This window comes from Dipodomys merriami, unplaced genomic scaffold, assembly GCF_024711535.1.
Source record: "Dipodomys merriami isolate MVZ:Mamm:240054 unplaced genomic scaffold, mDipMer1.0.p SCAF_11, whole genome shotgun sequence".
In the NCBI taxonomy this organism is placed as follows: Eukaryota; Metazoa; Chordata; class Mammalia; order Rodentia; family Heteromyidae; genus Dipodomys; species Dipodomys merriami.
Genome location: NW_027202382.1, coordinates 28,293,874 through 28,318,677, shown reverse-complemented (window position 1 = coordinate 28,318,677; position 24,804 = coordinate 28,293,874). Strand labels below are relative to the sequence as shown.

General features: G+C 42.0%; 1 protein-coding gene across 9 annotated transcripts in view; it reads left to right on the top strand.

Annotated features, from left to right (window-relative positions):
• Susd1 (sushi domain containing 1) overlaps positions 1–24,804 on the top strand; it is a 144,243-nt gene that overhangs the window by 52,769 nt on the left and 66,670 nt on the right. For all 9 annotated transcript variants that reach the window (XR_011369726.1, XR_011369725.1, XM_070011680.1 and 6 more), the window contains exons 7-10: positions 1,606–1,715; positions 3,758–3,947; positions 16,326–16,417; positions 17,197–17,383. Coding sequence is in view for 7 of the 9 variants with exons in the window: in XM_070011680.1 (XP_069867781.1) it covers positions 1,606–1,715; positions 3,758–3,947; positions 16,326–16,417; positions 17,197–17,383 (579 nt within the window). In the remaining 2 variants the exon portion in view is untranslated. The remainder of the gene's footprint in view (positions 1–1,605; positions 1,716–3,757; positions 3,948–16,325; positions 16,418–17,196; positions 17,384–24,804) is intronic.

Genomic DNA, 24,804 nt, shown 5'->3' with positions numbered 1-24,804 from the left:
CCTTGAATTCTGACTGTAATGGCTAAGTGATGTGAAAATTAATCTCGACTGGCAACTGCGCACACAGTATCCTGCTTGGGTTGGTGTGGAGAGACATAGACTTTCTGTGTTATTTCTTACATCTTTTCATCCATGCATGTCTTATATGCATACATTTTGTGTTCCTTAAAATTATGTGCATGCATGTGTGTATTTTTTCCTTTGACGTCCTTATGAAATCTTTCAAAGAAAAATAGTGAAGGTGAAAAACAAACACAGATGATAGGTCTTCATGTCCTTTCTCATATCATAGTGTTACATTTTCTAATTATAGTTAGGAATATTTCCTCTTTGCTAATGGCCTTGTGCTGCCTGCTAGTGATATTGAAGATGCCATAAACAATCCCGATATTTGGCTAGATTTGTTATTACCATTAATACTTCTTAAGCGATAAGCAAATGCATATTAAAGGTAGTTATAAAATAGTTTCTCTCTGATAGACTTTTTTTGTCTTTATGCTCATTAGGTATGCATGGCATCACTTGAGCCATACTCTAAACCTTTTTGCTTTAATTTTTAAAAAATAGGGTCTCATTTTTTGCCTGGAGCTAGGATGGACCTCAACCTTCCCATTTAACTTTCTGTGTAGCCGGGATGACAGATATGTACCATGTTACCAAGCTTTTTATTGATTAAGACGTAGTCTTGCAAACTTTCTTGGCTGAGCTGGCTTCGAACCCCTATCCTTTTAGTCTTAGCCCCTTGACTAGCTAGGATTTATAGCAGTATAAGTCAGCACACCTGGCTAAGAAGCCCCATCTTTTTGACTCCACTAAGAAAAGCAAAACACTGCAGGAATGATTTTGACTGCAGGAGGTATAAATGACTTTTTCTATACAATAGTGGGAACAAGTCTGTGTTTTGATTATTTTCTTGCATTAGATGAGTCTAGCTGAGTGGCTCTGGAAATACTGTCTTCAGGGAGAGTTAACAGGTTCCTGGCTGGTCATCTGCCTTCTGGTTGTTTTCTAGGATGGAAGGCACCTCCCCTGAGACTTCTAATTCATGGTCTTCAATATCACTTGCCATTTTCCTTATTTGAAGACTTTCCCCTTAATCTCAGACTTTCGGCTACTAATAGGCTTGCCTTCATGACTTCTTACGATGGATTGTCCAAATGATAGCAATAAGTTTCTACAAAGATCACAGTTTTATTAGTTTACAGTAGTTTTCAAATAGTGGGCTATCTCAACAGCTTGTAAGAAAGCAAGCTGGATCACTTGATTATACAAATGAGAAGACTGAGGTTTAGAAGGATCCCAAAACTTAGCTAAAACCAGGCAGCTAAGAAATTATAGATTTATTGCAGAGCATACTCACATTTGTAATCCCAGCCACTGGGAGGCTGAAGTAGGAAGATTATGTGTTCAAGGCCAGCCTGGGCCACCCTACACAGGAAGTTCCAAGGGGAAAAATATTTTAGAGTCAGAATTTGATACTAAACCTAATTCTCATCCCATTAAACACCCTAACAGTTCTATGGAGGTGTCTGGAGTTTCACTTGGATGTAACCATGTTATGTGTTGCTAAGATGATACAATCTTTCTTATGTTCTTATATTCTAGAAGGAGATCTCTTAGAAGATGATGGGAGTTTCAATGTTTCAGTAATCAATGAAACTTGTTTGAAATTGAACCAGCAGTCTAAGAAAGTTGGATCAGAACGAATATACCAAGTAAGAAGATCTCTTATACTGTCATAGAATTGGTCACTTAACTATTTGGGTGAATTTCAAGGCAGTTAAGATTTTCTTTCTAAACATGGATATTAGGTATGAGGTGGCTTTTGTTGAGGACTGAAATTAAAAGAATTTTAATATTTGGTGATGATGTTGTTGTTGATGATGATGATGATGATGGTTTTGTGTTAGTGGGATTGAACCCAGTGCCTTACATGTTAGCTCCTATTCCCAGCCCTGCCACTGAAGAACTGTAAGCAGGCATAACATTCAAATTTCCATATTAGAATCCTTGGGGCTAGATACACATTCAAGATATGGGGTAAAAATGATTTTCAAATCTATAAAGAATGTATGGCTTCAACAAACAGTTTTGGGACACTTAGTTAACTGTTTGGCTAAGGTGATAAAATTTTTTAAAAAGTTACTATTTTATATATGTTGGATAAAGATTAAGGAATATGTGGAATTTTCTTAAATCCACTGGAAAGACGCAGACATTCAAAAATGGGTTGCATAAGCCAAGCACTAGTGGCTCACACCTGTAATCCTAGCTATTCAGGATGCTGAGATCGATGGGTTTCAGTTCAAAGCTGGCCCTGGCAGGAAAGTCTGTGAGACTTGTATCTCCAATTAACCACCAGAAAACTAGAAGTGGAGTTGTGGCTCAAAGTAGTAGAATGCTAGCCTTGAGCAAAAGAACTCAGGGATAGCACCCAGGCCCTGAGTTTAAACTCATCAAACACCCAACAACAACAGCAAAAAGAGTTGCATAAGAGAATGTGCATTTTGGGCTGGGAAGGTGGCTCAGTGGTAGAGCGCTTGCCTTGCATGCCTGAGGCCCTGGGTTTGATTCCTCAGCACCACATAAGCAAAAAGAAAAAAGCTGGAAGTGGCGCTGTGGCTCAAGTGGTAGAGCGCTAGCCTTGAGCTGAAGAGCTGAGGGACAGTGCCCAAGCCCAGAGTTCAGGCCCCACGACCGGACCCCCCCCAAAAAAAAAAAAAAAGAGAATGTGCATTTTGCCTGAGCACATGTGAACACACACCTTGCTAGTAATCAGTTCTCAATATAGTGAGTGCACCCAGCTCTCAGCAGGAGCTGCTCAGATGATGAGTCTGATGTGTGGTTATAATTTTGGGTCGCTGAAGGGGAGTTAACCAAGATTATAATCCAAGATTAAGATCATAGTATGGCACTCAAAGAACTCAAAGGATCTGTTTTGATGGCTTGTGTATGGAGACATTTTATCCAAGAACTCAAGAAGAAATCAAGGAGTTGAGGGAAAGAAAAATCTTTAGGATCCAGTTATCAGAGTCTTTGATGACCTGGAAGATGGATGAGGAAGACTCAGCAATTGGCCATGATGAGGAAGGATGAAAGATGGTCTGATCAATGATGTGAGGATCAGTCGAAGGGATATATACATACTAGTCATCAGATCATGCACTGATTGGTCAAGAGTTGGTCACACGGTACTTCTGGGATCCTCACAAAAGTGTTTCCAATAAAACTTCTAATATTTGCAGCTTGACTGGCAGGGATCAAGTATGATTGAGTTAGCAATGTGTCTGTTCACCCCATGGACCAGGGTTCTTGTGGGAAGAGTTGAGTGAAGTCCCATTGCATTACTGCTTTCAATGCATAATCTGGGGTAGTCCTCAGAAAGAGGAAGTGCTCTGCATTAGGAAACTTGTCTGAGGAAACAGAAAGAATTTTGCCCACTAGCTACAGTGCAATCTCTTTCCCTTAAGCAGGTGTCAAAGGGTTACTTGAAAACAGACTGACATTCTATTCATTGAAGATGTATTTATTCATCTGAGATTCATTAGTGAATGCAATTTAATCTTAGTCACATACATGGTTGGAAAGGAAATGGAAGGGGGTAGATAAAATAGTTTGCTATTGTATTGAAAAGAATTCTGAGAGGGTGAGCATACATAGAAAGAACTTTCTACTCTATTTCCGCTTTGCATATGGTCTAGACATCTGCAAGCCAACAGAATATTTAATGTATCATTGTCTCTGAATCTCATGCCAGTTTAAAGTCCTAGGCCAAAGGTGGTATCTGGATAGCTTTTATCATGCAACCTCATTTAACCTGACGACGCGGGAACACACACCGGAAGTGTGTTTGCCTCTGTTCCCTGCCACTGATTACACCGTGAATATCACCGGACTGGGACCTCGTGAGCATCAGGTGCAGATAACCATGACAACCGCACCCACAGGTAGGTATCCATGCATTTCTGTTTCCTCCTATGTGAATTCAGCAATAGGGCAGAGGAGTATAAGGATGGGAGACAAAAGCTTTGGGTTCTAGTTCTAACAGACTACCAGCTTCATCTGGGGTCACTTGCCAGTTAGTCCCTTCTCTACAGGCTAGAGCTTGAGATCTCTGATAATCCAAGATTGAGAATTCTCTTAGGTCTTTTATCTCTTTCCCTCAATTTTAGACAGCCCTATTCCTTACACAACTATTCAACTAGAACCAACTTGCAGGAGACTGAAACATGATCCTCACTGGGCACTGCAGAGCTCAGAGGCCTCACGGTTGGGCCAGGAGTGAGCATATGGACTCCATTGACTCATGGCTCACAGGGAGGCCAGAGGCCTCATGATAGGCCATTTGTGGAAGTCACATAGAAGCTGGTGTCCACTCCATACCTCCTGGCACCTAGTGGAGAAAGATGAAAAGTTAACCCCGCCTCTCCCCTCCCCTCCTTTCCTCAATTCATTATGGTTGTGGGCAAGTTCTCAGGAACTTCCGTCCAGCATGAGTGAATGCTACATTGGAGAAGGAAGTTTGGTTATGTGGGCGATTGTGTCTGCAGGGAACCCTTGCCTGGCTTATCCATCGAGCCTTAGGCTCGAGCCTAGGAGAGGACAGTGAGTAGACTGTCATGATTTACTTCTTGGAGGTTGGAGATACAGGAAGTGCATGCTTGAGCTCAGGCAGGTCACAGAGAGCAAGCATCTGCTTCTTGTTTGGTGGCCTGTAGCATATGAACTCTGGCCACTAGGGAATGTGACCCAAGAAATGGGTCTCAGGAGGCTGAGATCTGAGGACAGTGGCAAGAGCCACTGGCACTGGCCTCTGTTTCTTTTCTCTGTTTTCTCTGTCTCTGTTGCACTCTCCTCTTCTTTCTCTCTCAATACTGAGGATTGAACTCAGAGTGGCATACTTGCTAGACAAGTCATATGCCATCTGAGCCACACCCCACTCTTTTGTTCCGGTTTTTTTTTTTTCAAAGTAAGACTTTTATAAGTCAGGCTCGTCTTCAACTTATGCTCCTCCTGCCTCCAACTCTTAAAACAGTTGGAATTAGGTATATACCATGCCTAGTCAGACAGTTATTTCAACAGTCACACTTTTTATCTGTATTTATTTCACTAATCTATTAAATGTTGTGTTCTTAGTAATATATAACTTATTCATATCCTAAGAGCATTAATACTTATATCAAACATGTATTTATATCAGTTGTTTCCCATTTTATGGTTCCTTTTAGTTTTATTATACTTTTCACATGAATGTTTTAGATTTCAATGTAGTCTAATCTATTGATCTTTCCTTTGTAATTTATTACATTAATATTAAATATATAATATGTTTTTTTTTAAAAAAAGAGTACTTATATCCTGTCTTATGTCTAGGAGAAACTAGTGACTTGTATGAATATACAGAATAAAAGATAATAGAAGTCTAAATAGAAGAAGAAAGAAAACAAGGGCAGGCATAGAAACATGGAAGAGGAAGATTAAGAATAATTTGTATTAGATATAAATTACTAGTGCCTCATTAATTTGAACCAAAATTTTCTACCCATTTAATCAGAAAAGGAGACATTATGTTGCCCATAAGGCTTAGCCTGCTACTAATTTTTTTCTGGGGGAGAAGGGGGAGATCTCAGAAATAGGGAAATGTATCAGCATTATTTTCCAAAGAATTTATAACACTTTATTTTTCTTCTATTGCCCTTCACATGGCTCATTGTATATAATGAGATACCAAAATGCTTGCTCTTGGTTATTTTAATTGTTTAGAATATGGTTGGAGTCCATTTCTTTCAAGCAGTGTGTTCTAAGTATTGTTTCTGCCAATTTGAGATTGGACAAAGGTTTGGTCTCATCACACTTGAGACTGTTTACTCCCCTGTGTCTCCTGGGAACAATTGTTCTGGGTTACTACTTGAATAACAAGAACCTTTGCCTGACCATGGCTGCCCTCTCTGTTGGAAAGTTGAGCCCAGGTAACTAAGCAAGGGAATTATTTGAATCTGCTCCGTCAGTGAGTATCAGAATTCATCTCCCTACAATGTCTCCCATTATTGATAATTTATCTTCCTCATGCTTTACATAAGGTTGGCTGTGAATTGTAGCTTTTAGCCTTCTTTGCCATATTCAATGGGTTCAACTTGAAATTTCCTCTTTGTCTTCCATCATAATTGTGACTCTGATCCCTCATGGCGTCCATTGGCTGTCCTATTGCCTGTCACTACATCTTTGGTCTGCCTGGTTTATATGTCTCTCTTGGGCACAGCATATAGTTGAGTCTTTCATTGGAAGAATATAGAATTTTTTTTGATAGCTAACTTAAGTCCATTTACAGGTTATTGGTAGTACTGAAGTTTCACTCAATCTCATTCTATCATTTTATATTATAGGTAGTATGTGTGTTATATACTGGTTCTTTTTCTATGTGACGTGTTTTCTTTATTATTTTACTTTTTTTTTTTTAAACACCAAAATATACTCTGTCTCCTGTTTTTGTGTTAAACTTTTCACACTGCTAGCCAGTTTTGGGTAGCATGCTTAAACTCTTATATGGTGCATGTATGTCATTCAGTTAGCTTATTCTATTTTCTTTTTTCTCTGTCCTTTCTCCTCCCAGCTTTCAGTTGTATGATTTCTATTTTATCAGAACCTATACCATGTATATATTATTCTTATATCTTGTCTTGTCTTTGAGTCTTAGAGCTGTGCTTAATAATCAGTCCTCTTATTATAGTTCCCCCAGTTATCTTTTGGATGAAGATCATCTTCTATCCTCAAGAGTAAAGTATTCCTTGAATTTTTGTATGGATAGAATTGAGCCTTGAGACTTAAAAGGCAGTTTGGCTGGATATAAAAATCCAGGGACCAGGCACCAGTGGCTTACATGTATAATCCTACTAACTCAGGAGACTGAGATTTGAGGATTGTAGTTCAAAACCAGCCTGAGTAGACAAATAAGAGAGACTTTTACCTCCAATTAACTAGCAAAAAGCTGGAAGTGAGGGTATGGTTCAAGGGGTAGAGTGCCAGTCTTGGGTGAAAAAGCTAAGTAGGACACACACACACACACACACATACACACATACACACACACACACACATTTTGGGTAGGGTATTTCTTCAGTGATCCTTATTAAATCTTATTGTAATCTAGTCTTTTTCTTTTTTTCCTTTTTTCTTTTTCTTTTGACTGTATTGAGATGTGAACTCAGGGCCTTATTCTTCTTCAGAAAATACTCATCACTTTAGCTATACTTTCAGTTCTTTTTTACTTTAAGTTATTTTTTTAGATAGGATCTCATGTTTTTCACTGAGGCTAGCATTAGACCAAGATTCTTATATCTACTCTTCTCACTTGGGATTGCAGGAGTACACTACTATACCAGACTTACTCTTTGCAATTCCTAGGGTCTTGCTAATTTTTTCTTCCGAGGCTGGCTTTGAACACACTCTCCCCCCCCCCTTTTTTTTTTGGTCAGTTGTGGGGCTTGAACTTTGGGCCTAGGCACAGTCCCTGAGCTCTTCAAGGCTACCACTCTGCCATCTGAGCCACAGCACCACTTCCAGTTTTCTGAATGGTTTATTGGAGACAGGAGTCTCACAGACTTTCCTGCCGAGGCTGGTTTTGAACTGTGATCCTCAGATCTTAGCCTCCTGAGTAGCTAGGATTACAGGCATGAACAACTGGCCCCCGGCTTGCAGTTTTTTTTTTTTTGTTGTTGTTGTTTGCTGGTCCTGGGGCTTGAACTCAAGACCTGGGCACTGTTTCTGAGCCTCTTTGTCCTCAAGGCTAGCATTCTACTACTTGATCCACAGTACCACTTCTTGCCTTTTTTTTTTTTTTTGAGTAGTTTATTGCAGATAAGATTCTCACGAGGACTTTTCTGCCCAACCTGGCTTTTAACCTTGATCCTCAAATCTCACCTCCTGAGTAGCTAGGATTACAGATGTAAGCCATCAGTGCCAGCTCCAATTTTTATCTCTAGGTAACTGGGATTATAGGCTCTGAGCCATCTCACTTAATCTGTTCTTTAGGAATCAAGAAACTTAATCTTTATTTTCTGACTTTTTTCTTTTTCCTTCATTTATTTTAAGTTTTCAATCATTTCTGTTCCATTTCTTCACCACTTTGTATCCATTTGTCTTTGTGTTTTAAAAATTGTTTTCTGAATCAAGATGTTTTCTCTTACCCTCAAATGATAGTTTGACGATACTTATTTACATTTATTGTTAGTTTTTTCCTCTAGTTTGTGGGTTTTAAATAAATATAGTGTTTTAGAAGCTGAAAGACTTTAATTATACTTTTATTTTTAAATGAAAACTGCTCATCTATTAATTCTACAGACAGAATTGGTGATTAATAAGATTTCTAGGTTAAGCGCGCCCTCTTCTGTCACTGAGTGAATTGCAGTTGCTTTAAAAGATGTTTGTTTTGGTTGATTTTTTTCCCCCCACTAAGGTTGAAGATAAATGTGTCTTCTTTGGTTTTTAGTCTTCTTTTGCCTTGTAGGCTCCCCTCTTAGTCCTCAGGGGCTCTCATTTCTCTCTCCTCAGCTTTTTTTTCCCCAGAGGCAATGATCACCAAACTGCCACCTGATACCTTGTGGACTTTTTTTTTTTTTTTTTGCCAGTCATGGGCCTTGAACTTTGGGCCTTGGTGCTGTCCCTCAGCTCTTCAGCTCAAGGCTAGCACTCCACCACTTGAGCCACAGCACCACTTCTGGCTTTTTTCTGCTTATGTGGTGCTGAGGAATCGAACCCAGGGCCTCATGCATGCAAGGCAAGCACTCTACCACTGAGCCACCTTCCCAGCCCCCTTGTGGACTTTTTTATGCTTGCTCTGTAGTCAAACCTCTGACTGCCTACTGCATCTCTTGTTTCGTATCTTCACATGTAATATGGACTTTCTTGTTCTAGCTCATAGGCCTTTGATTTCCTTTCCTCTTTCACATGTTCTTTAGATTTCCCACCAAAAGACTTCCAAAGACTTGTGGGGCTTGAGAGAGGGTTCTACTCCAGTTTGGTATAGTATTTATTTTTCTACTTAATGGTACTTTCTATTTAGTATTTCTTTTCAATGTAATTTAAAGTGTGTGTTCTCCATTTTTCAGGTATGAGAACACTTTTGTTGTTGTTGGTAGTGGTTGTTTATTTTTGGTGGTAGTGGAGGTTGAAGTGGGGCCTTGTCCCTGTTGGGCAAGCACTGTATCAATTGAGCCATATCGTCACACCCTTTTGCTTCTGTTATTTTTCAAATAGGCTCTCTATTGTAGTCAGACTGGACTGAGATCTACACTTCCCATGTAGCTAAGGTCCAAATGTATTGATTGAGGTATAGTCTTTTGTAAGGTGAGAAAACAGAGAAGCCACATTTTGAAGGATCGAATCTTAGAGTCTTTATTAAAAAGGCCAGTGACTACAGAGTGGACTCCTGTCTCAAAGACCAGCAGCCAGCAAATATACTTAACACAGTTAGGAAACATGAAGGCCAGAGAAGAAAGATATAAACAATATGACAAACCAATTCAGCTCCAATGGAGAGCTGAATTGGGAGGCCATGTTGGCTGGGGAACAGCCAGAAGACAGGAGCCAGGAGCCAGGACACAAACACATGTGGCAGGGCGCAATGGTGCGTGAGCTGGTCCAGGCCTAAATAGGATCAGGTCAGAGTCACAGGAAATTCCCAGTCCCAGGCACTGGACTGACAGGCTTAGTAACCTATCAGCCAAGTACCTGCCCCTACCTCCAGGGATTCAGGCATGCCCATCATCTGGAAGGTGGGAGCTGTTCTTCCCTCACCAATAAGACAAGATACCAGACCCTACCATCTACCATATGGCAAAGACGGCACTGGCCAGACCCTGTCTCCCTATTTCGGTCTCCCTGTTTATGTATTGGCTGGACTGAAACTGTGATTGTCCCTCTTGATAACTAGGACTGTAGGAATGAGCTATGCCTGCCCTACCTTTTGTTATTTTATTTGTTCTTCTTCCTGGAGAATATTTTGGAAGATTGTTGGAGAGATTTCGATTTAAAGGGGTGCTGTCATCCTTAAACTGATTAGAACTCTGATCTGTAATACATTCTTAAGTGCTAACCTTTCTTTTCTTTTCTCTTTTGTTGGTCATGGGACTTGAACGCTGGGCATGGGCACTGTCCCTTAGCTCTTCAGCTCAAAGCCAGTGCTCTATCACTTGAGCCACAGTACCACTTCAGCTTTCTGAGTGGTTTATTGGAGATAATCTCACAGACTTTCTTACCTGGGCTAGCTTGGAACCATGATCCTCAGATCTCAGCCTCCTGAACTAGGATTACAGGCGTGAGCCACCAGCACCCGGCTAAGTGCTAACTTTTCTAGGTACACATCTTCATTCAGTTTCTTCTACTTAGAATCAATCCTCTCCTTCTTTCATTCAGTTTATGTATTAACTCCTTTTGTGAGATATCCACTCTTCAACTCTTAAGCAACCTGTAGCTATTCTGGAGGCTGAATACTTGGGAGGCTGAGATTGGGAGGAATGTGGTTTTAGACTAGCTGGAGGAAAGTTTATTGGACCCTGTCTGAAAGTGTATGCCACAGTGACACACACATACAAACACACATATACACGGTTAACAAGACCCATCTCAACAGGAAAAGCTGGGATTGGTGACATGTGCCGGTCATTTCATTTGTGGCAGGAAGCATAACTAGGATGACTGCAGTCCAGGCTGGCCTGGGAAAAACTGTGAAACCCAAGCTCAAAAATAATCAGAGCAAAGGGTTCTGGAGGCATGGTTCAAATGGTAGAGTAACTGCCTAGTAGGTACTAAACCTTGAGTTCCAACCCCAGTGTTGGCATTACAACAGCAACAACAACAACAACTCCTCCTCTATGAGATTAAAAAATAAGTGTGGCAGTTTATTGGGCAAGACTGTTCTTTGTTATTATTTATTATTATTTTAAAGGGTTACAGTTGCATAAGAGGAGTATTCTTTTTAAATAACATACATGATGCTGTTGACTCTTACAAGAATGACATTGTAGACTGAATGAAATGTATTTGCTTTTTTGCATTCTTGGGCAGAGTTTTTCTGTAGCATTGAGTTGTAGGAGGAGAAAGGCCAAGATGAGGGTTCTTATAAATCCTTCTCTACAATGGTTGTATCACTTCACACACTAGACGGAGAAGAAGCCTGTTCCACACCTCCTCACAAACACTGGGAATGATCATAGTAATGCTTTAGTGAGTGTGAAAATTTACTCTGTCTTGTTTTTTGAATTCTTGAAGGCCCATTACAGTTTTGCTGTGAATAAATTTTTTTTGGGGGGGGGTGTCGGTTAGGGGGCAATCCCTCCAGTTCCAGCTTTTTTTTTTTCAGACTAGTTGGAGAGTCTCTTCAATTTGTCTGCCCAAGCTACTTTTGAACCACAATTCTCAGATCTCAGCCTCCAACTTAGCTAGAATTATAGGCATAAGCTATTGGTGCCTAGCAAAAGTTAGTTCTTTTTTTTTTTTTTTTTTATGGAGCTTGAACTCTGGGCCTGGGCGCTGTCCCTCAGCTCTTCAGCTCAAGGCTAGCACTCAACTACTTGAGCCACAGTGCCACTTCTGGCCTTTTCTGTTTATGTGGTGCTGAAGAATCGAACCCAGGGCCTCAGGCATGAGAGGTAAACATTACTACTGAGCCACCTTCCCAGCCCCCAAAGTTAGTTCTTGATGGGTTAAAAAAATTATTTTCCATGATGATTCATAGACATACAGCATATCTATGGTATTAAATTTTGATAGGGGCGAGACGAACAATGAAGAAAAATGTCTAAAAACGTGTCCCGCAGGGCCTAGAAGAAAGGAAATTGAGCAACACGGCTCTGGTTTTATAGTAGGTATTGTATCTGGTTCTGTCTTTTCTCATTCATCTTCCCAAAGGAGCTTAGAAATAATCACCGACATCTGTCTATCTGTGTGCCAACTTGGCTTCTGCCCCGTGGTTCTCTCCAGCTGACTCCTCTTCCTCTAGCCCGTGACTCACGCCTTCCTGCCAATCTCTACTCACTTGCCACCTCCCCAGCCAGCCCTTCTCCCCGTCCATCTTCTCCCAGCATGAGCGTCAGCATGGCAGCTGGCTTTCTCTCTTGCCACCTTATCATTTAGCCCCCAGAGCACACCTGGCCCAAAGTAAGAACTTAAAAAAACATCCACTGAATGGATGAGTGATTTTGTCAAGTTCTATGAAGAGCCACTGGAATTCCCATTGAAAGTGTATTATACTTGTACATTAACTGGTAGAGAATTGACACTTTTGAAGCTTTCTCTTCCACTACATGGCCTTTCTCTCTCTATTGTTTTTCTTTTATGTTCTTTAAAAACTTGGGGACAGTGGCTTAAGAGGTAAAAATTAAGTAGATCACAGTTGTAGGCCAGCACACACACACACACACACACACACACACACACACACACACGTAAGATCCTCCTGTCTCAATAAATAAACTAGGTGGGGTGATGTACTTTTGTAATCCCAGGATTACAGAAGAGAGGGTTGATTATATACAGTCTTGCAAAAGGTAGGAGACAATCTGAAAAATAAATAAAACAAACAAAAAGGGCTGGGATGTGACTAAAGTGGTACAGTGCTATCAGAAAATAGAAAGCCCTGAGGTCAAACCTGTCATGTGTGCCCCCCTGCCCCCCCCCAAAAAAAAGAGAAAAAACTTGCATGAATGGTTTTGATATTTCTGGTTATTTGAAGTTAATTTCTGGTCTCCTCTCTTATTGAATGAGGATCTTTTAATTTCTCTGTTGTATTTTGTTACTTGCATTAGTTTGACTTGCTGGTTTGACAAAGAGTTTTAGTGGCTGAAAATAATACAACTGACTATTATATACTTCCAGAAATAAGAAGTTTAAAATCACTTTCACAATCAAATCAAATCACTGTCACATGACTACAGCTAAGGTGTTGGCAGGGCTGGAGTTTTAAGCATCAAGAAGACACCATTTCCTTGTGATTTCCGGTTTCTGAAGCCTGCCTGCATTTCTTAGCTTGTGGCCCTACCTTCCATCTTTAAAAGTAATCAGTTTAGGCTGGTGTGCCGGTGGCTAGCTATACAGGAGGCTGAGATATAAGGATGGAGATTCTAAGCCAGCCCGGGGAGGAAAGTCCGAGAGACTCTTATCTCCAGTAAACTGGGAGTGGCTCTGGGGCTCAAGGGGTAGAGCACTTACCTTGAGCTGAAGAGCTAGGACAGCGCCCAGGCCCAGAGTTCAAGCCCCATGACTGACAAAAAAGAAAAAAGTAATCAATTCAACCTCTGCTTCTCTTCTCCTCCCCTCCCTTTCTCCCTTTTTCTCTCCTTCCCTCCCTTCCTCTTTTCTTCCTGTGTGTGTGTGTGTGTGTGTGTGTGTGTGTGTGTGTGAGCATGCACACTCACCAATTTAAGGTTCAAACACAGGGACTTGGGCTCTCACTTGGCTTTTTTGCTCAAGGCTAACACTTTATCACTTGAGCCACCTTATGTTATCTTTCTGTAGCCTTGATTTTCTCATCTCTCTTCCTCTGTAAGGATCCTTGTAATTCCACTAATCTCTCAGTCATCATCACCTTTATCAAGTTCTTCTGCTCTGCACAGTAACATATTCACAGGTGTCAGGAACTAGGAGGTGGACATCTTTGGGGTGTCATTATTCAGAATATCATCCTTTTTTCTTGTAGATATGAAGAACATAGATTAGTTTTATATTCATATACTATGCATTTGCCCAACTCTTGCTATTTGCATTTGTTTTCAAGCAATTTCCTTTTTGGTTTCCAGTTGACTAAGAGTTACTGGAAGTCAAAAAATTTGTTCCTCTGTTTTTAGCCTTTGTAGCTCGACCATTTTCTCGCCTCCTTTTCCACATTGTCTGGCATACCCTCCCCAGAGCCGATTAGTGGCTGCAGCACGAGGCAGCCTCGGATTCCTTATTATATAACAACTTGCTTCCTTGTCTCAAGGGTGATTAGGATGGCTTCTAATAAGCACTATTAAATTAAAGAGTCTCTATACAGATCTAGTTGAGTAGGATTTAAAGTCAGGCATGTATGTTAAATATCTTAAGCATTGTGACTATAAAAGAAACCATAAGAGGACTGGGAAGATGGCTCAGTGGTAGAGTGCTTGCCTTGCATGCCTGAGGCCCTGGGTTTGATTCCTCAGCACCACATAAGCAAAAAGATAAAAAGCCGGAAGTGGTGCTGTGGCTCAAGTGGTAGAGCTCTAGCCTTGAGCTGAAGAGCTGAGGGACAGTGCCCAGGCCCAGAGTTCAGGCCCCATGACCGGACCCCCCCCCAAAAAAAAAAGAAACCATAGAATTTCTCTCTGTTAACCTATTCCTAGATCTTCCAATAATAATCCAAGAATAAGTCTTCCTTAGTCCCAGTGTATTGTGGCTGAATGTAGTGCTGACTTGTGTCGGGTGATATTGTGGTTTGGGTTTTGGTATGTAGGACCAGAGAGCCTGGTACAGTATGTTCAGTGACTGTTCAATGCCATCCTCGTGTGGCTTGGGCATTGTGGATGATGTAGTCACCTTTAATGAGTTGAGAAACTTTCTCCTTTTTGTGTGATCTGGAACTCTTTACTACTGTAAGTATTATTATAATAATACTAATATAGAATATATAAACAAAAAGCATTACCAATGGTATTAAATTAATAGTATTGGATATTATATTATGCATGATTCAGAAACATAGGCATCCCCTGGATTGCTGCTCCTAATCTCCATGCCTGTGCTTTGTACCCAGCATTCTATACCTAGCTGTTTGTTAACCACCTATTCTCTCCCACCTGCTCCATTTGCAGTGTTTGGAGTGTAGCTATGATCTGTGGAGCAAGTTTTTCCTCGGTGTAAAGATGCTCAGTCCATATGAAGTGGTCACATCCACCAACTTAGCCTCATTCATAAAAACCTGTCAGTCCAGGAGTGTTTGCTAACACTCCTGTTTCTTCCCATGGGCTCGTCTTCCCTTCAGGTGCTTTGGGAGTTGTCTTATGAATCATCCATCATCCCAATGCTCCTACAGCACTTCCAAGCAAGTCTGCCATTATTTCCAGTTTAGGGACAGGGGATCATTCTTCCCTAATAGCAGAGTTTTGAATATGTAGTCTGTGTTTCAGGAAGGTTTAAGGGCATGCCTGTTCAATAAAATGTATTACCCTTTAGATTTGGAATCACCTTTAGATCAGTTACCCTGAAACTGAGCAGAGGCCAAGACATGCTTCTTTGATCATAAGCAATATGGAGACGCCAGCCAAGAGAGAGCCATCATATGAAAAGTTTGCCTGCTTAAGATAGTTTTAGTTCTTCAAGGAGCAATTCTGCACTGAGAGATACCTCTTAGATCAGAATTTCCAACTGGTATTTTCTTATATCAATCAGGCTGTCCAAAGCCCTGGACAGCACATTATAATTTAGACATAGAAAAACAAGGGACTTTACAATGAGTGGACTTCATTTCTAAGAGGAATCTTCTGACTGAAGTCTCTGGCTCTTAAATCTTTCATCAGGATTGATTTCCCTAATATGAAAGTGGTGTTTCTTGGACATTGCTGCTATGAATTTCTAAATAAAAATATTGTTGAAAAAGGGGTAACAAGTTCAACAAGAAATGTACTTATTACCCCTGTGCTTATAATCCCTCTGTACACCACCTTGACAAAACAAAACAAACAAACCAAAACAAAAACAGCAAAAAAAATCACTGAGCCGGGTGCTGGTGGCTCACACTTGTAATCCTAGCTATTCAGGAGGCTGAGATCTGAGGATCATTGTTTGAGCCAGTCTAAGCAAGAAAGTCTGAGAGACTCTTCCCTCTAATAAACCACGCAGAAAAAGCTGGAAGTGGTGCTATGGCTCAAGTGGTAGAGTGCTAGCCTTAAGCCCAAAGAGGCTCAGAGATAGCACCCAGGCCCTGAGTTCAAGCCCTAGGACTGCCTTCCCCCCCTCCCCCCAATAAAAAGTTGCTGAACTCAGACTGTGTGCTGGTGGCTCACTCCTGTAATCTTAGATTCTCAGGAGGCTGAAATCTGAAAATCAAGATAAGCCAGGCAAACACGGTCAAGAATGCCCAAGAGACTCTTATTTCCAATTAACCACCAAAAATCTGGGAAGTAGAGCTGTGATAGAGTGCTGGCCTTGAACAAAATAGCGAAGCCAGAGCATGAGGCCCTGAGTTCAAACCCTAGTACTGGCATCCAGTATTAAGCTCATCCAGTGCTAATGCTTATCCTTGGCAAATGGTTTAATGAAAAGTTAATGTTTTGTGTATAGTATGTAAGCTGATTTCTCATTCTTTTCCCTTGCAGTAAAACAGCTCATCAGTAATGTTTCAATATTTAATGAGACTTGCTTGAGATGGAAAAGCATGAAGACGGCTGATATAGAAGAGATGTACTTAGTAAGTTACTGAAAATTACTTTATTTGTTGCTGCTTGTCTTGTGTTGGGGTTTAAAGCATACCTGTGAGCCTAAAAATTATGGGGTGGCTGCCATTAGCACTAGATTTATGGTGACAGAATCAGAAGTAAGAAAACAGCAATTTGTGCTGGGCAGGGTTTGAACTCAGGGAGTTACGCTTGCTAGGCAGATATGTTACCACTGATCCATGCTTCTAGCCAGTTAGGTGTGTGCCTAGACCCCATTCACCTATTTGGGCTTGCCATTGTAGCTGGAATGACAGATGCTGCCACCCTGCTCAGCTTCTTCTGCGGAAACAGAGTCTCTTCAACTTCTTTTCTCTGGGATTTGCTTGTAACTTTTGTCTTCCTGATATCAGCCGCCCAGATAGCTAGGCTGATGGACATGAGCCACCAGTGCCAGCCTTCCCAACTTCCACCAGCTCCACTGGGAATGTCCTAGTTCAGGTCCTGCTGAGTTCAGGTTTTTAAAGTTTTTTTTTTGTAGGAAAATGTTCTTTTTCCTTGCTCCCCAAGTATTCTCAACAGGCTTCCACAAGGAGTCTACAAAAATAAGGAGGAGCTAAGTGTCTTTGGTGTACTTTCATTAAAAAATATATTTATTATCCCCATAGCAAATCACACTATGTATGGCATCACAACTTTATTATTTGGTCACCACTGCAGTTTACTTTTTGAAGAAAGTTTACATGAGAAAGAGGCCTAGGAAACCTGGAGAACGTTTCAAGTCAGTGATTCACTTTGTGTTTTTATGTTTCAGTTACACATCTGGGGCCAGAGATGGTACCAGGAGGAATTTGCCCAGGAAGTGATCTTTAATACCACCACCAGCAGCTCGACCCCTGAGGTATGCTTGGACCTGCATCCTGGTACCAACTACAGTATCAGCCTCCAGGCTTTGTCTTCAGAACTCCCTGTAGTCATCTCCCTGACAACCCAAATAGCAGGTAAATCCTGAATAACAGCGTTTGGCTGAGGAGTCACATGGAGCTGTTGATTGGTGGGGAGAAAGAGCAACATTGTTGCCTTCAGCCATTCTTTAATGAACTTGAGAGAGACAGGAGGGAGGACACTAATCAGAGGAAGGCACTCAGGGGCTCGCAACTGTGTCTGGAATGTTTTATTTCTTAAACTGATGCTGGAGACAACATGGTAATTAAATCTGGGTAGCATATACATGTGCATTAATTTTTTTCTAGGTGCTTGAAACAGTTGAGATATTTCATACTTTAAGAAAAATATCAGATTTAAAAGATTTTTAAAAATCCAGTTCTCTTTCTTGGTGCTCTATTCAGTTGGCCTTCTGGTACAAATACATATGTTAATCTTGAGAGGAAATGCTGGTCAATCTCAGTATAGACCCCTAACAAATCCACTCTTCACCCAGTCTTCTCTGTTCTTTTCAAATCTATGAACTCTGCTCCTCCAACCCCCACCAGTACTATATTCTTGTTTCACTGAGAAATTATAAGTAATCAAGTGAAGATTTACTACTGACATCTCCTAAGTCTACTTGCATCTCCTCCTCCTCCTCCTCCTCCTCCTCCTCCTCCTCCTCCTCCAACTCCTCCTTCTCCCCCCCCCCCCCCATCCCAGGGCTTAAACTCAGGACCTAGGCACTGTGCCTGAGTTTTTCTACTCAAGGCTAACACTTGACCTCTTGAGCCACAGCTCCACTTCTGGCTTTTTTGTATGTTTTAATTGGAAATAAACGTGTCAAGGGCATTGCTGCCCAGGCTGGCTTTGAACCACAGTTCTCAGATCTCAGCCTCCTGAGTAGCTAGGATTTCAGGCGTGAGCCACCAAGTACTGGGTTGTCCTGCTACGTCTAAAGCTGTCATTCCCTCATCTTTGTACTGTATCCTGTTCTTGCCTAGTGAGCAGTTACTCCCCATACAGAATTATTCCCAGCATTGCCCGCCAAACATGCTGCGGAATCTTCCTTGGTAATGACTAGAGCTCGTGTTCCCCTCTGGCTGTGTTGCCTCTTTTTACATGAAAACTCCTTGAAAGAAATATCTACACTGTGGGCTCTCATTCACCTCCTATTTAACTCTTCCATTTAGGAGGAAGTATGTTATTGCTTTATGGAATGGTTCCATTCAACCTCCATCTTGTCAAATGTAATGGGAAACTGTTCTTTTCTATGATTTTCTCTACAGCATTAACACTCTTCCTTCTCCAGATACCTTTACCTTTGTGTTGGCTCCTTCTGGCAGCACCTTTTCTGTGTGTGTGTGTGTGTGTGTGTGTGTGTGTGTGTGTGTGTGTGTGTGTGTGTGTGTATGCACATATGCACACTCAGGGCCTTTCACTCTCTCCTGGCTTTTTTCCTCTTATAAATGGCACTTTACCACATCACCCATGGCTCTACTTCTGGCTTTTTGCTGCTTGTTTATAGATAACAGTCTCAGACTTTTTTGTTGTTGTTGGCTAGCTTCAAGTCACATTCCTCAGACTGAGTCCTCCTGAGTAGCTAAGATTACATGCATGAGGGGCTGGGAAGTTGGCTCAGTGGTAGAGCGCTTGCCTTGCATGCCTGAGGCCCTGGGTTCAATTCCTCAGCACCACATAAGCAAAAAGAAAAAAGCCAGAAGTGGCGCTGTGACTCAAGTGGTAGAGCGCTAGCCTTGAGCTGAAGAGCTGAGGAACAGTGCCCAGGCCCAGAGTTCAGGCCCCATGACCGGACCCCCCCCCCCAAAAAAAAAAAAAGATTATATGCGTGAGCCACCAGAGCCTGGCCTTTAGCCTTCTTTGAAGTTTCTCTATTTTTATCGATCTCTCTTCAGCCTTGTCTCTCCCTCCTTTTCACTATCTAGACTTTTGGCATAGGCGACCTTTGTCAATCTCAGAGCTTTAAGTATTCCCTATATGCTGAGGATCTCCAAATGTGTATGTCTACTTCCAATCTCTTCTCTGGACCCAACTCACATGTCCATCCATCAAGCAAATCAAAGATAAATTTTAATTTCTCACTCTCCCTTTCCCCCACATCTATTTTCTACGTAGGCATCTGTAACTGTTATTAGTATTCACCCAATTAACTGCTCAGGCCAAGAGACTCAGTCCTGCTTCCATCCCATGCCTTAACTTATTTTACTTTTTAATTATTTTCAAATAGCCGTACAAAGGGGTTTCAATTTAACACGCCCATTTGTGTGCACAGTGCATCTGGATGACTCTCCCCACCCCCTCCAATGTCATCCCTCCCCTTCTCCTCATTCCCCAGTGCCATTTTCCCCTCTGTACACTGAGTGTTAGGAGTGTATTCACCCACCCTTCCTCTCCATTCATCCACTCACTTCCTATTCCCCATCGTCATTTTGTTAAAATGACTGTTAATTGTTCAGAGGGGTCACACTATGGAAATTCACTTCTGTGTATGCCATCCTGCAGTCAGTGTGATCATGTCCATATGCATATGGACTAGCATGTGTTTTCATATATGTTTATTTTAGGTCTAACTTCCACTGATATGCCCTTTTCTTGACTTCACTTCACTCCACATGGGTTGATTTTTTTCCATTTTTCTACAAATGACATAATACTATTCTTTCTGATAGATGAATATAGTTCCATTATGTATATTGGATATATTATGTATATATACAATGTGATATATAACATCACATTTGTGATATTATACTATGCATTTGTAGGTTGTTGGTCATCTGGGCTATTTCTATAACAGCTTTTATGAATAGTGCGACAATGAACATGGGTGTGCAAGTAGCCTTATTTTGTCTTGATTTGTAATCTTTTGAATAAAGGCCTAGGAATGTTATCACTGGATCATCATTCTATTTTTAGCTTAGGTATGTTTTTGTGTGTGTTGGTACTGGATTATGAATTTAGGGTCTCGCACTTTCTCTTGGCTTTTTTATACAAGGCTGATTACCATTTGAGCCATATTCACTTGAACTGGATCACTGGAAATAAGAGTCTTACAAATGTATCTGTCTAAACTAGCTTCAAACTGAGATTTTCAGATCTCAGCCTCCTGAGTAGCTAGGATAATAGGTTTGGCCCACTGGTGCCTGGCTCTGTTTTTAGCCTTTTGAGCAATTTCCACTCTGCTTTCCATAGTGCTGCACTAGTTTACATTGCCTCCAACATTTGCTGCTGTTCTTGATGGTGGCCATTCAACTGGTGTTTTGATTTGTATTTCCCTTATGGCCAGGGATGTAATCCACTAATAATTTCTGTTGGCTTGCTGACCAAAATGTATTCTACGTTCAAACACTTGCTTGATCCAAGCAGTAGCAACTGCTTGATTGGACTTCTGTAGTAGGTGCTGCTGATTCTCCTCCTCCTCCTCCTTCCCCTCCTACTTTGTCTTTCCTGCTCCCCATCCTCCTTCTCCTCTTCCTCTTCCTCCTCCTTTTCCTCCCTTTCCTCCTCCTTCAACAAGGTCTTGCTCAGCCTCCAGAGTAAGGGGATTACAGATGTGTGTCACCATGCCTGGCTTTCCAGAGCTATTTTCTACTCTTGCTCATCACCCAACTCCTTCAGACCTCAGTGTCAGTCTTCACTATAACTTTGAAATGATAAGTCAGCAGCCAGAGTGTTCTTTTACAAATGAGTGTGAGGGGCTGGGAAGGTGGCTCAATGGTAGAGCGCTTGCCTTGCATGCATGAGGCCCTGGGTTCGATTCCTCAGCACCACATAAGCAGAAAAAAAAGCCAGAAGTGGCTCTGTGGCTCAAGTGGTAGAGTGCTAGCCTTGAGCTGAAGAGCTGAGGGACAGCGCCCAGGCCCAGAGTTCAGACCCATGACTGGACCCCCCCCAAAAAAAAAAATAAATAAAAATTAGTGTGAGCTGAGCCTGGTGGTACATACCTATAATCCCAGAACTTGACCATGATCCTCTTCATCGTTGCTCTTGGTGAACATTTCTGATTTCAATGAACATTTCATATTATTTGATTTAGGAGTTGAAGGTTTCGTGGTGATGAGATACTTCTTTCTAGCTAATTTTAGAGGCTAAATAGACCTTAGTAGCTCAAGCTCACAGCTGTGCTCGTGACCACCAGGGGACACTGTTGAGTTGTTCAGGTTCATTGGTTAAGTTTTTTGAGTTCTGAAACTGAATTTTCCAACTTTATCTACTTTTGAGAATTTGCAACTCTTAAAAATTGGATGAAAATTCAAGTTAAGACTTTATTTAACAACCTTTTTCCTTTTATGGAAGAGAAAGAAAAGAATGTCAAGTGTTGATATGAACAGATTCTCCTAAGCCTGATCTGGCTTTGTTTCGGTAAAATCCTTTGATTGGTGAATTTTACCAGAAATGTTAGGCTAAGGATTTGGTCCTGGAAAATGCAGCTGTTGATTTCCCAGAAAAAAAGTCATCAGCGGGATTCCCCTTCCTTTAAGCCAGATCTTACTGATGGGAACAGGATGAAGACGAGAGCTTTAAATACTCGCTGACTTCAGAGAAGAGAGAAAGTTCTAGGAGGCTGAGGGACAGAAGCAAATGTCCAGTGAGCTGGGAAGAGAGCCCTGAAGTGGGAGGTGGGAAGGTGGAGTCTATCATGGATTTCTGGTTCGTGTCTTCCAGTGACTCATTGGATTGAATTCTTAAGAATAAGCTAATAGTTCACTTCCCTTTTTAGAGCAAATGCAGAATAAACACATTTTCACTGTGCCTCTGTGTGTGTGTGTGCATGTATGCATGCATGTGCCCTCATACACGCTAGTACAGGGGCTTCAATTTAGAGCCTGAGCACTGGCCCTTAGCTTTTCTGCTCAAGGCTGGCTGTTCTATTACTTGGGAACACACCTTCTCTCCCAGCTTTTTGCTGGCTAATTGGGGTATGAGTTTCAGGGACTCTTGCTGTCCTGGTTGGCTTCGAGCTATGAGCCTTAGATCTCAGCTTCCTGAGTAGCTAAGATGGCAGGAGCCACTGGCTCTGGCTAAGCTTCCATATGGATATGGATCATGAAGAGTCAGGACATTCACACCTTGGCTAACAGTTTAGATATTAGGCAGAATCTCTTTTGCATAGGGATAGTCAGAGAAGCAGAGCGGGATCAGTGTGGCAGTGTGTATGGGGGGGCTGGCTGGGCGGGGTAGGGAGAAAGATACTGGTGAGGGAGGTAGACCACTTGCACTATACAACACGGTATCTACTTGAGTTCTTGAGTTTCGGAACCAAGAATGCTGGAGGAAAAAGGGAAGGAAACACGGAAAGGAAATCCTTCCTTTCTGCAGAACTGGGCCTCATGCTTGCTTTAGTTTGCTTGCTCAGCTGGTGCTCTACCCCTGGAGTCATACCTCCAGGATGGCTTTTTGCAGTTATTTTGGAGATGGAGTCTTGACAACCTTTTTTACCTGAGCTGGCTTTGAATCACAATTTTCTAAGTCTCAGCCTCCTGAGTAGCTAGGGTTACCAACGTGAGCCATCAGCACCTGGCTTGGAATTTATTTTAATGGATGAGATGAGGCTAAACTTCCATGGTAATTGTCATTACTTCTAGTACAGGGTTGAGATTGTTGATGTGTAGGACTGGTAAAGAAGCTGCCTGCAGGTTCCGTTCCCATGGCACACACCCAGGGAGAAAGGCCACTATTTTCCAGACCACATAGGATCATCCCTTGTCTTGGGTCTGATGGAATTTAGATCAGGAAGGAGGCTCATGGGAAGTAGACCAGATCATTCCAGGACCACAACTTGGACAACAAGGAAAGCAGCCCTTTGGGAAACAAAGCAAGCAGTCAAGAGGACTGATTACTTGGAACAAGTCTACTCAGCTTGAGCCAAGGCAAAACCCAGTTTGAATCTCATGTTGATTGAATCTGCCAGATGCCAGTGGCACCTTTAAACCTCTGAGAAGCACACTAGCCTGGCAAAGGGCAGTAGTCCTGGAACAAACTGAGAGTGGTGTAAACCTTCCTGCTTGTTTCCTAGTATTTCATCTTCTTCCAACCAAGTGAGCACTGTGTTTTGCTGTGACTGAGGGTTTGGAAGTTTAGTTTAGAGGAGCTTGAACTATTTGTCTTGGAGAAGAGCAGAGACATAATTTGAAAAGCACAAGAGTGACCAGTTAATCTCCCCCCAGGCGGAAAACAGGAAATGGGAGATAACAAAACAGTTATTTCACTGTTACAACAAAGCATCACAGATGAAAAATGTCATTAAGGCCCGAGGGCAAGAACTGTCCAGCAGACGCACATGTTCCGCGGTCTGGGCCTTTTCCTCTTTCTGCCTTCACCACTGGCAGGAGTGTAGCGGCCGCCCGCTTGGAATGTCTTTCTGGACTTTTCTTAAAAATAGCAGAGACCTTTAGCAAATGCACTCCATGAGGTCTTGCCTGTCGTTGGGGTGTTCCAAGGGGCCTCCCAGGGTCCCTAGCAATCCCACAGCCTTGGGGAAAATGGGACCTGTGCCACCCTATGTGGGTGTTGTTGGAACAATCCTAGAGTTCACACTTTTAACAGAGCTCTAGAGTTCCAGTTGTTTTGGCTTTCCTCTAGGCCACCGGCTGCCCTTATTTTTCTTGTATCGGGTCCCCTGACAGCCATATCCACTGCTATTTAAGAAATGGCTCCATGTCTTCCCTGTAGCATTTGTGCCCAGGACCTGGCTCAGGATTTCCAGCTGCCTTCTGGAAAGTTCTACAGATGCTTCAGCCTTACAGGTCTAGAAGTGGCCTGCTTCGGAAGTTTCCTCCTGACTCAGTGAATGACATCATCACTGACCCAGTGATCAGCAAGGAAGCCCAAGCTCCTCTCTTCCTCATCTTCTACCATATCCTGTCATCATCACTCACACAGTGACCAGAACAGAAACCCACGCTCTTTCCCTTCCTTGTTTCTACCACATCTTGTCACTCCTATCCTCTCATCTCTACTCAGCCATCACTGCCTTCAGCCCTCAGGCTCTTACCCTGACTACCAGACAGCCTGTGGTTTTCACCTTTTTCTAATTTACCCACTGTTCAGTTTCTTAAGTTATACATTTGTTAAAATAAATCTTTGAGTGGCCGCACCCTGGTGACCCGTGCCAGTTGGAGGATGGAGGTAGGAGGATCATGAGTTTGAGGGCCTATCTCAGAAACAAAATACAAGCAAAAGGGGGTTCAAATGGTAACAAGCTTGCCTGGTACACGTGAAGTCCTGGGTTCAATCCCTAGCACCAGTACTACAATAATAGGAATGAAAACCTAGTGGATCTTATCAGTTCACTCAAAGGTGATAAAAACCTGCTAGATCACTATGGTGGATGCACATGTTCAAGAAATACCACGATGAATGAGAAACGTGTACAGCAGAGAATGGATTCAGATCATGGCCTCACTACATGCAACGAACTAGTTCTCCGTGTGTCACTTTTCTCATGTATAAAATGAGATGTTTGGGGGCTGGG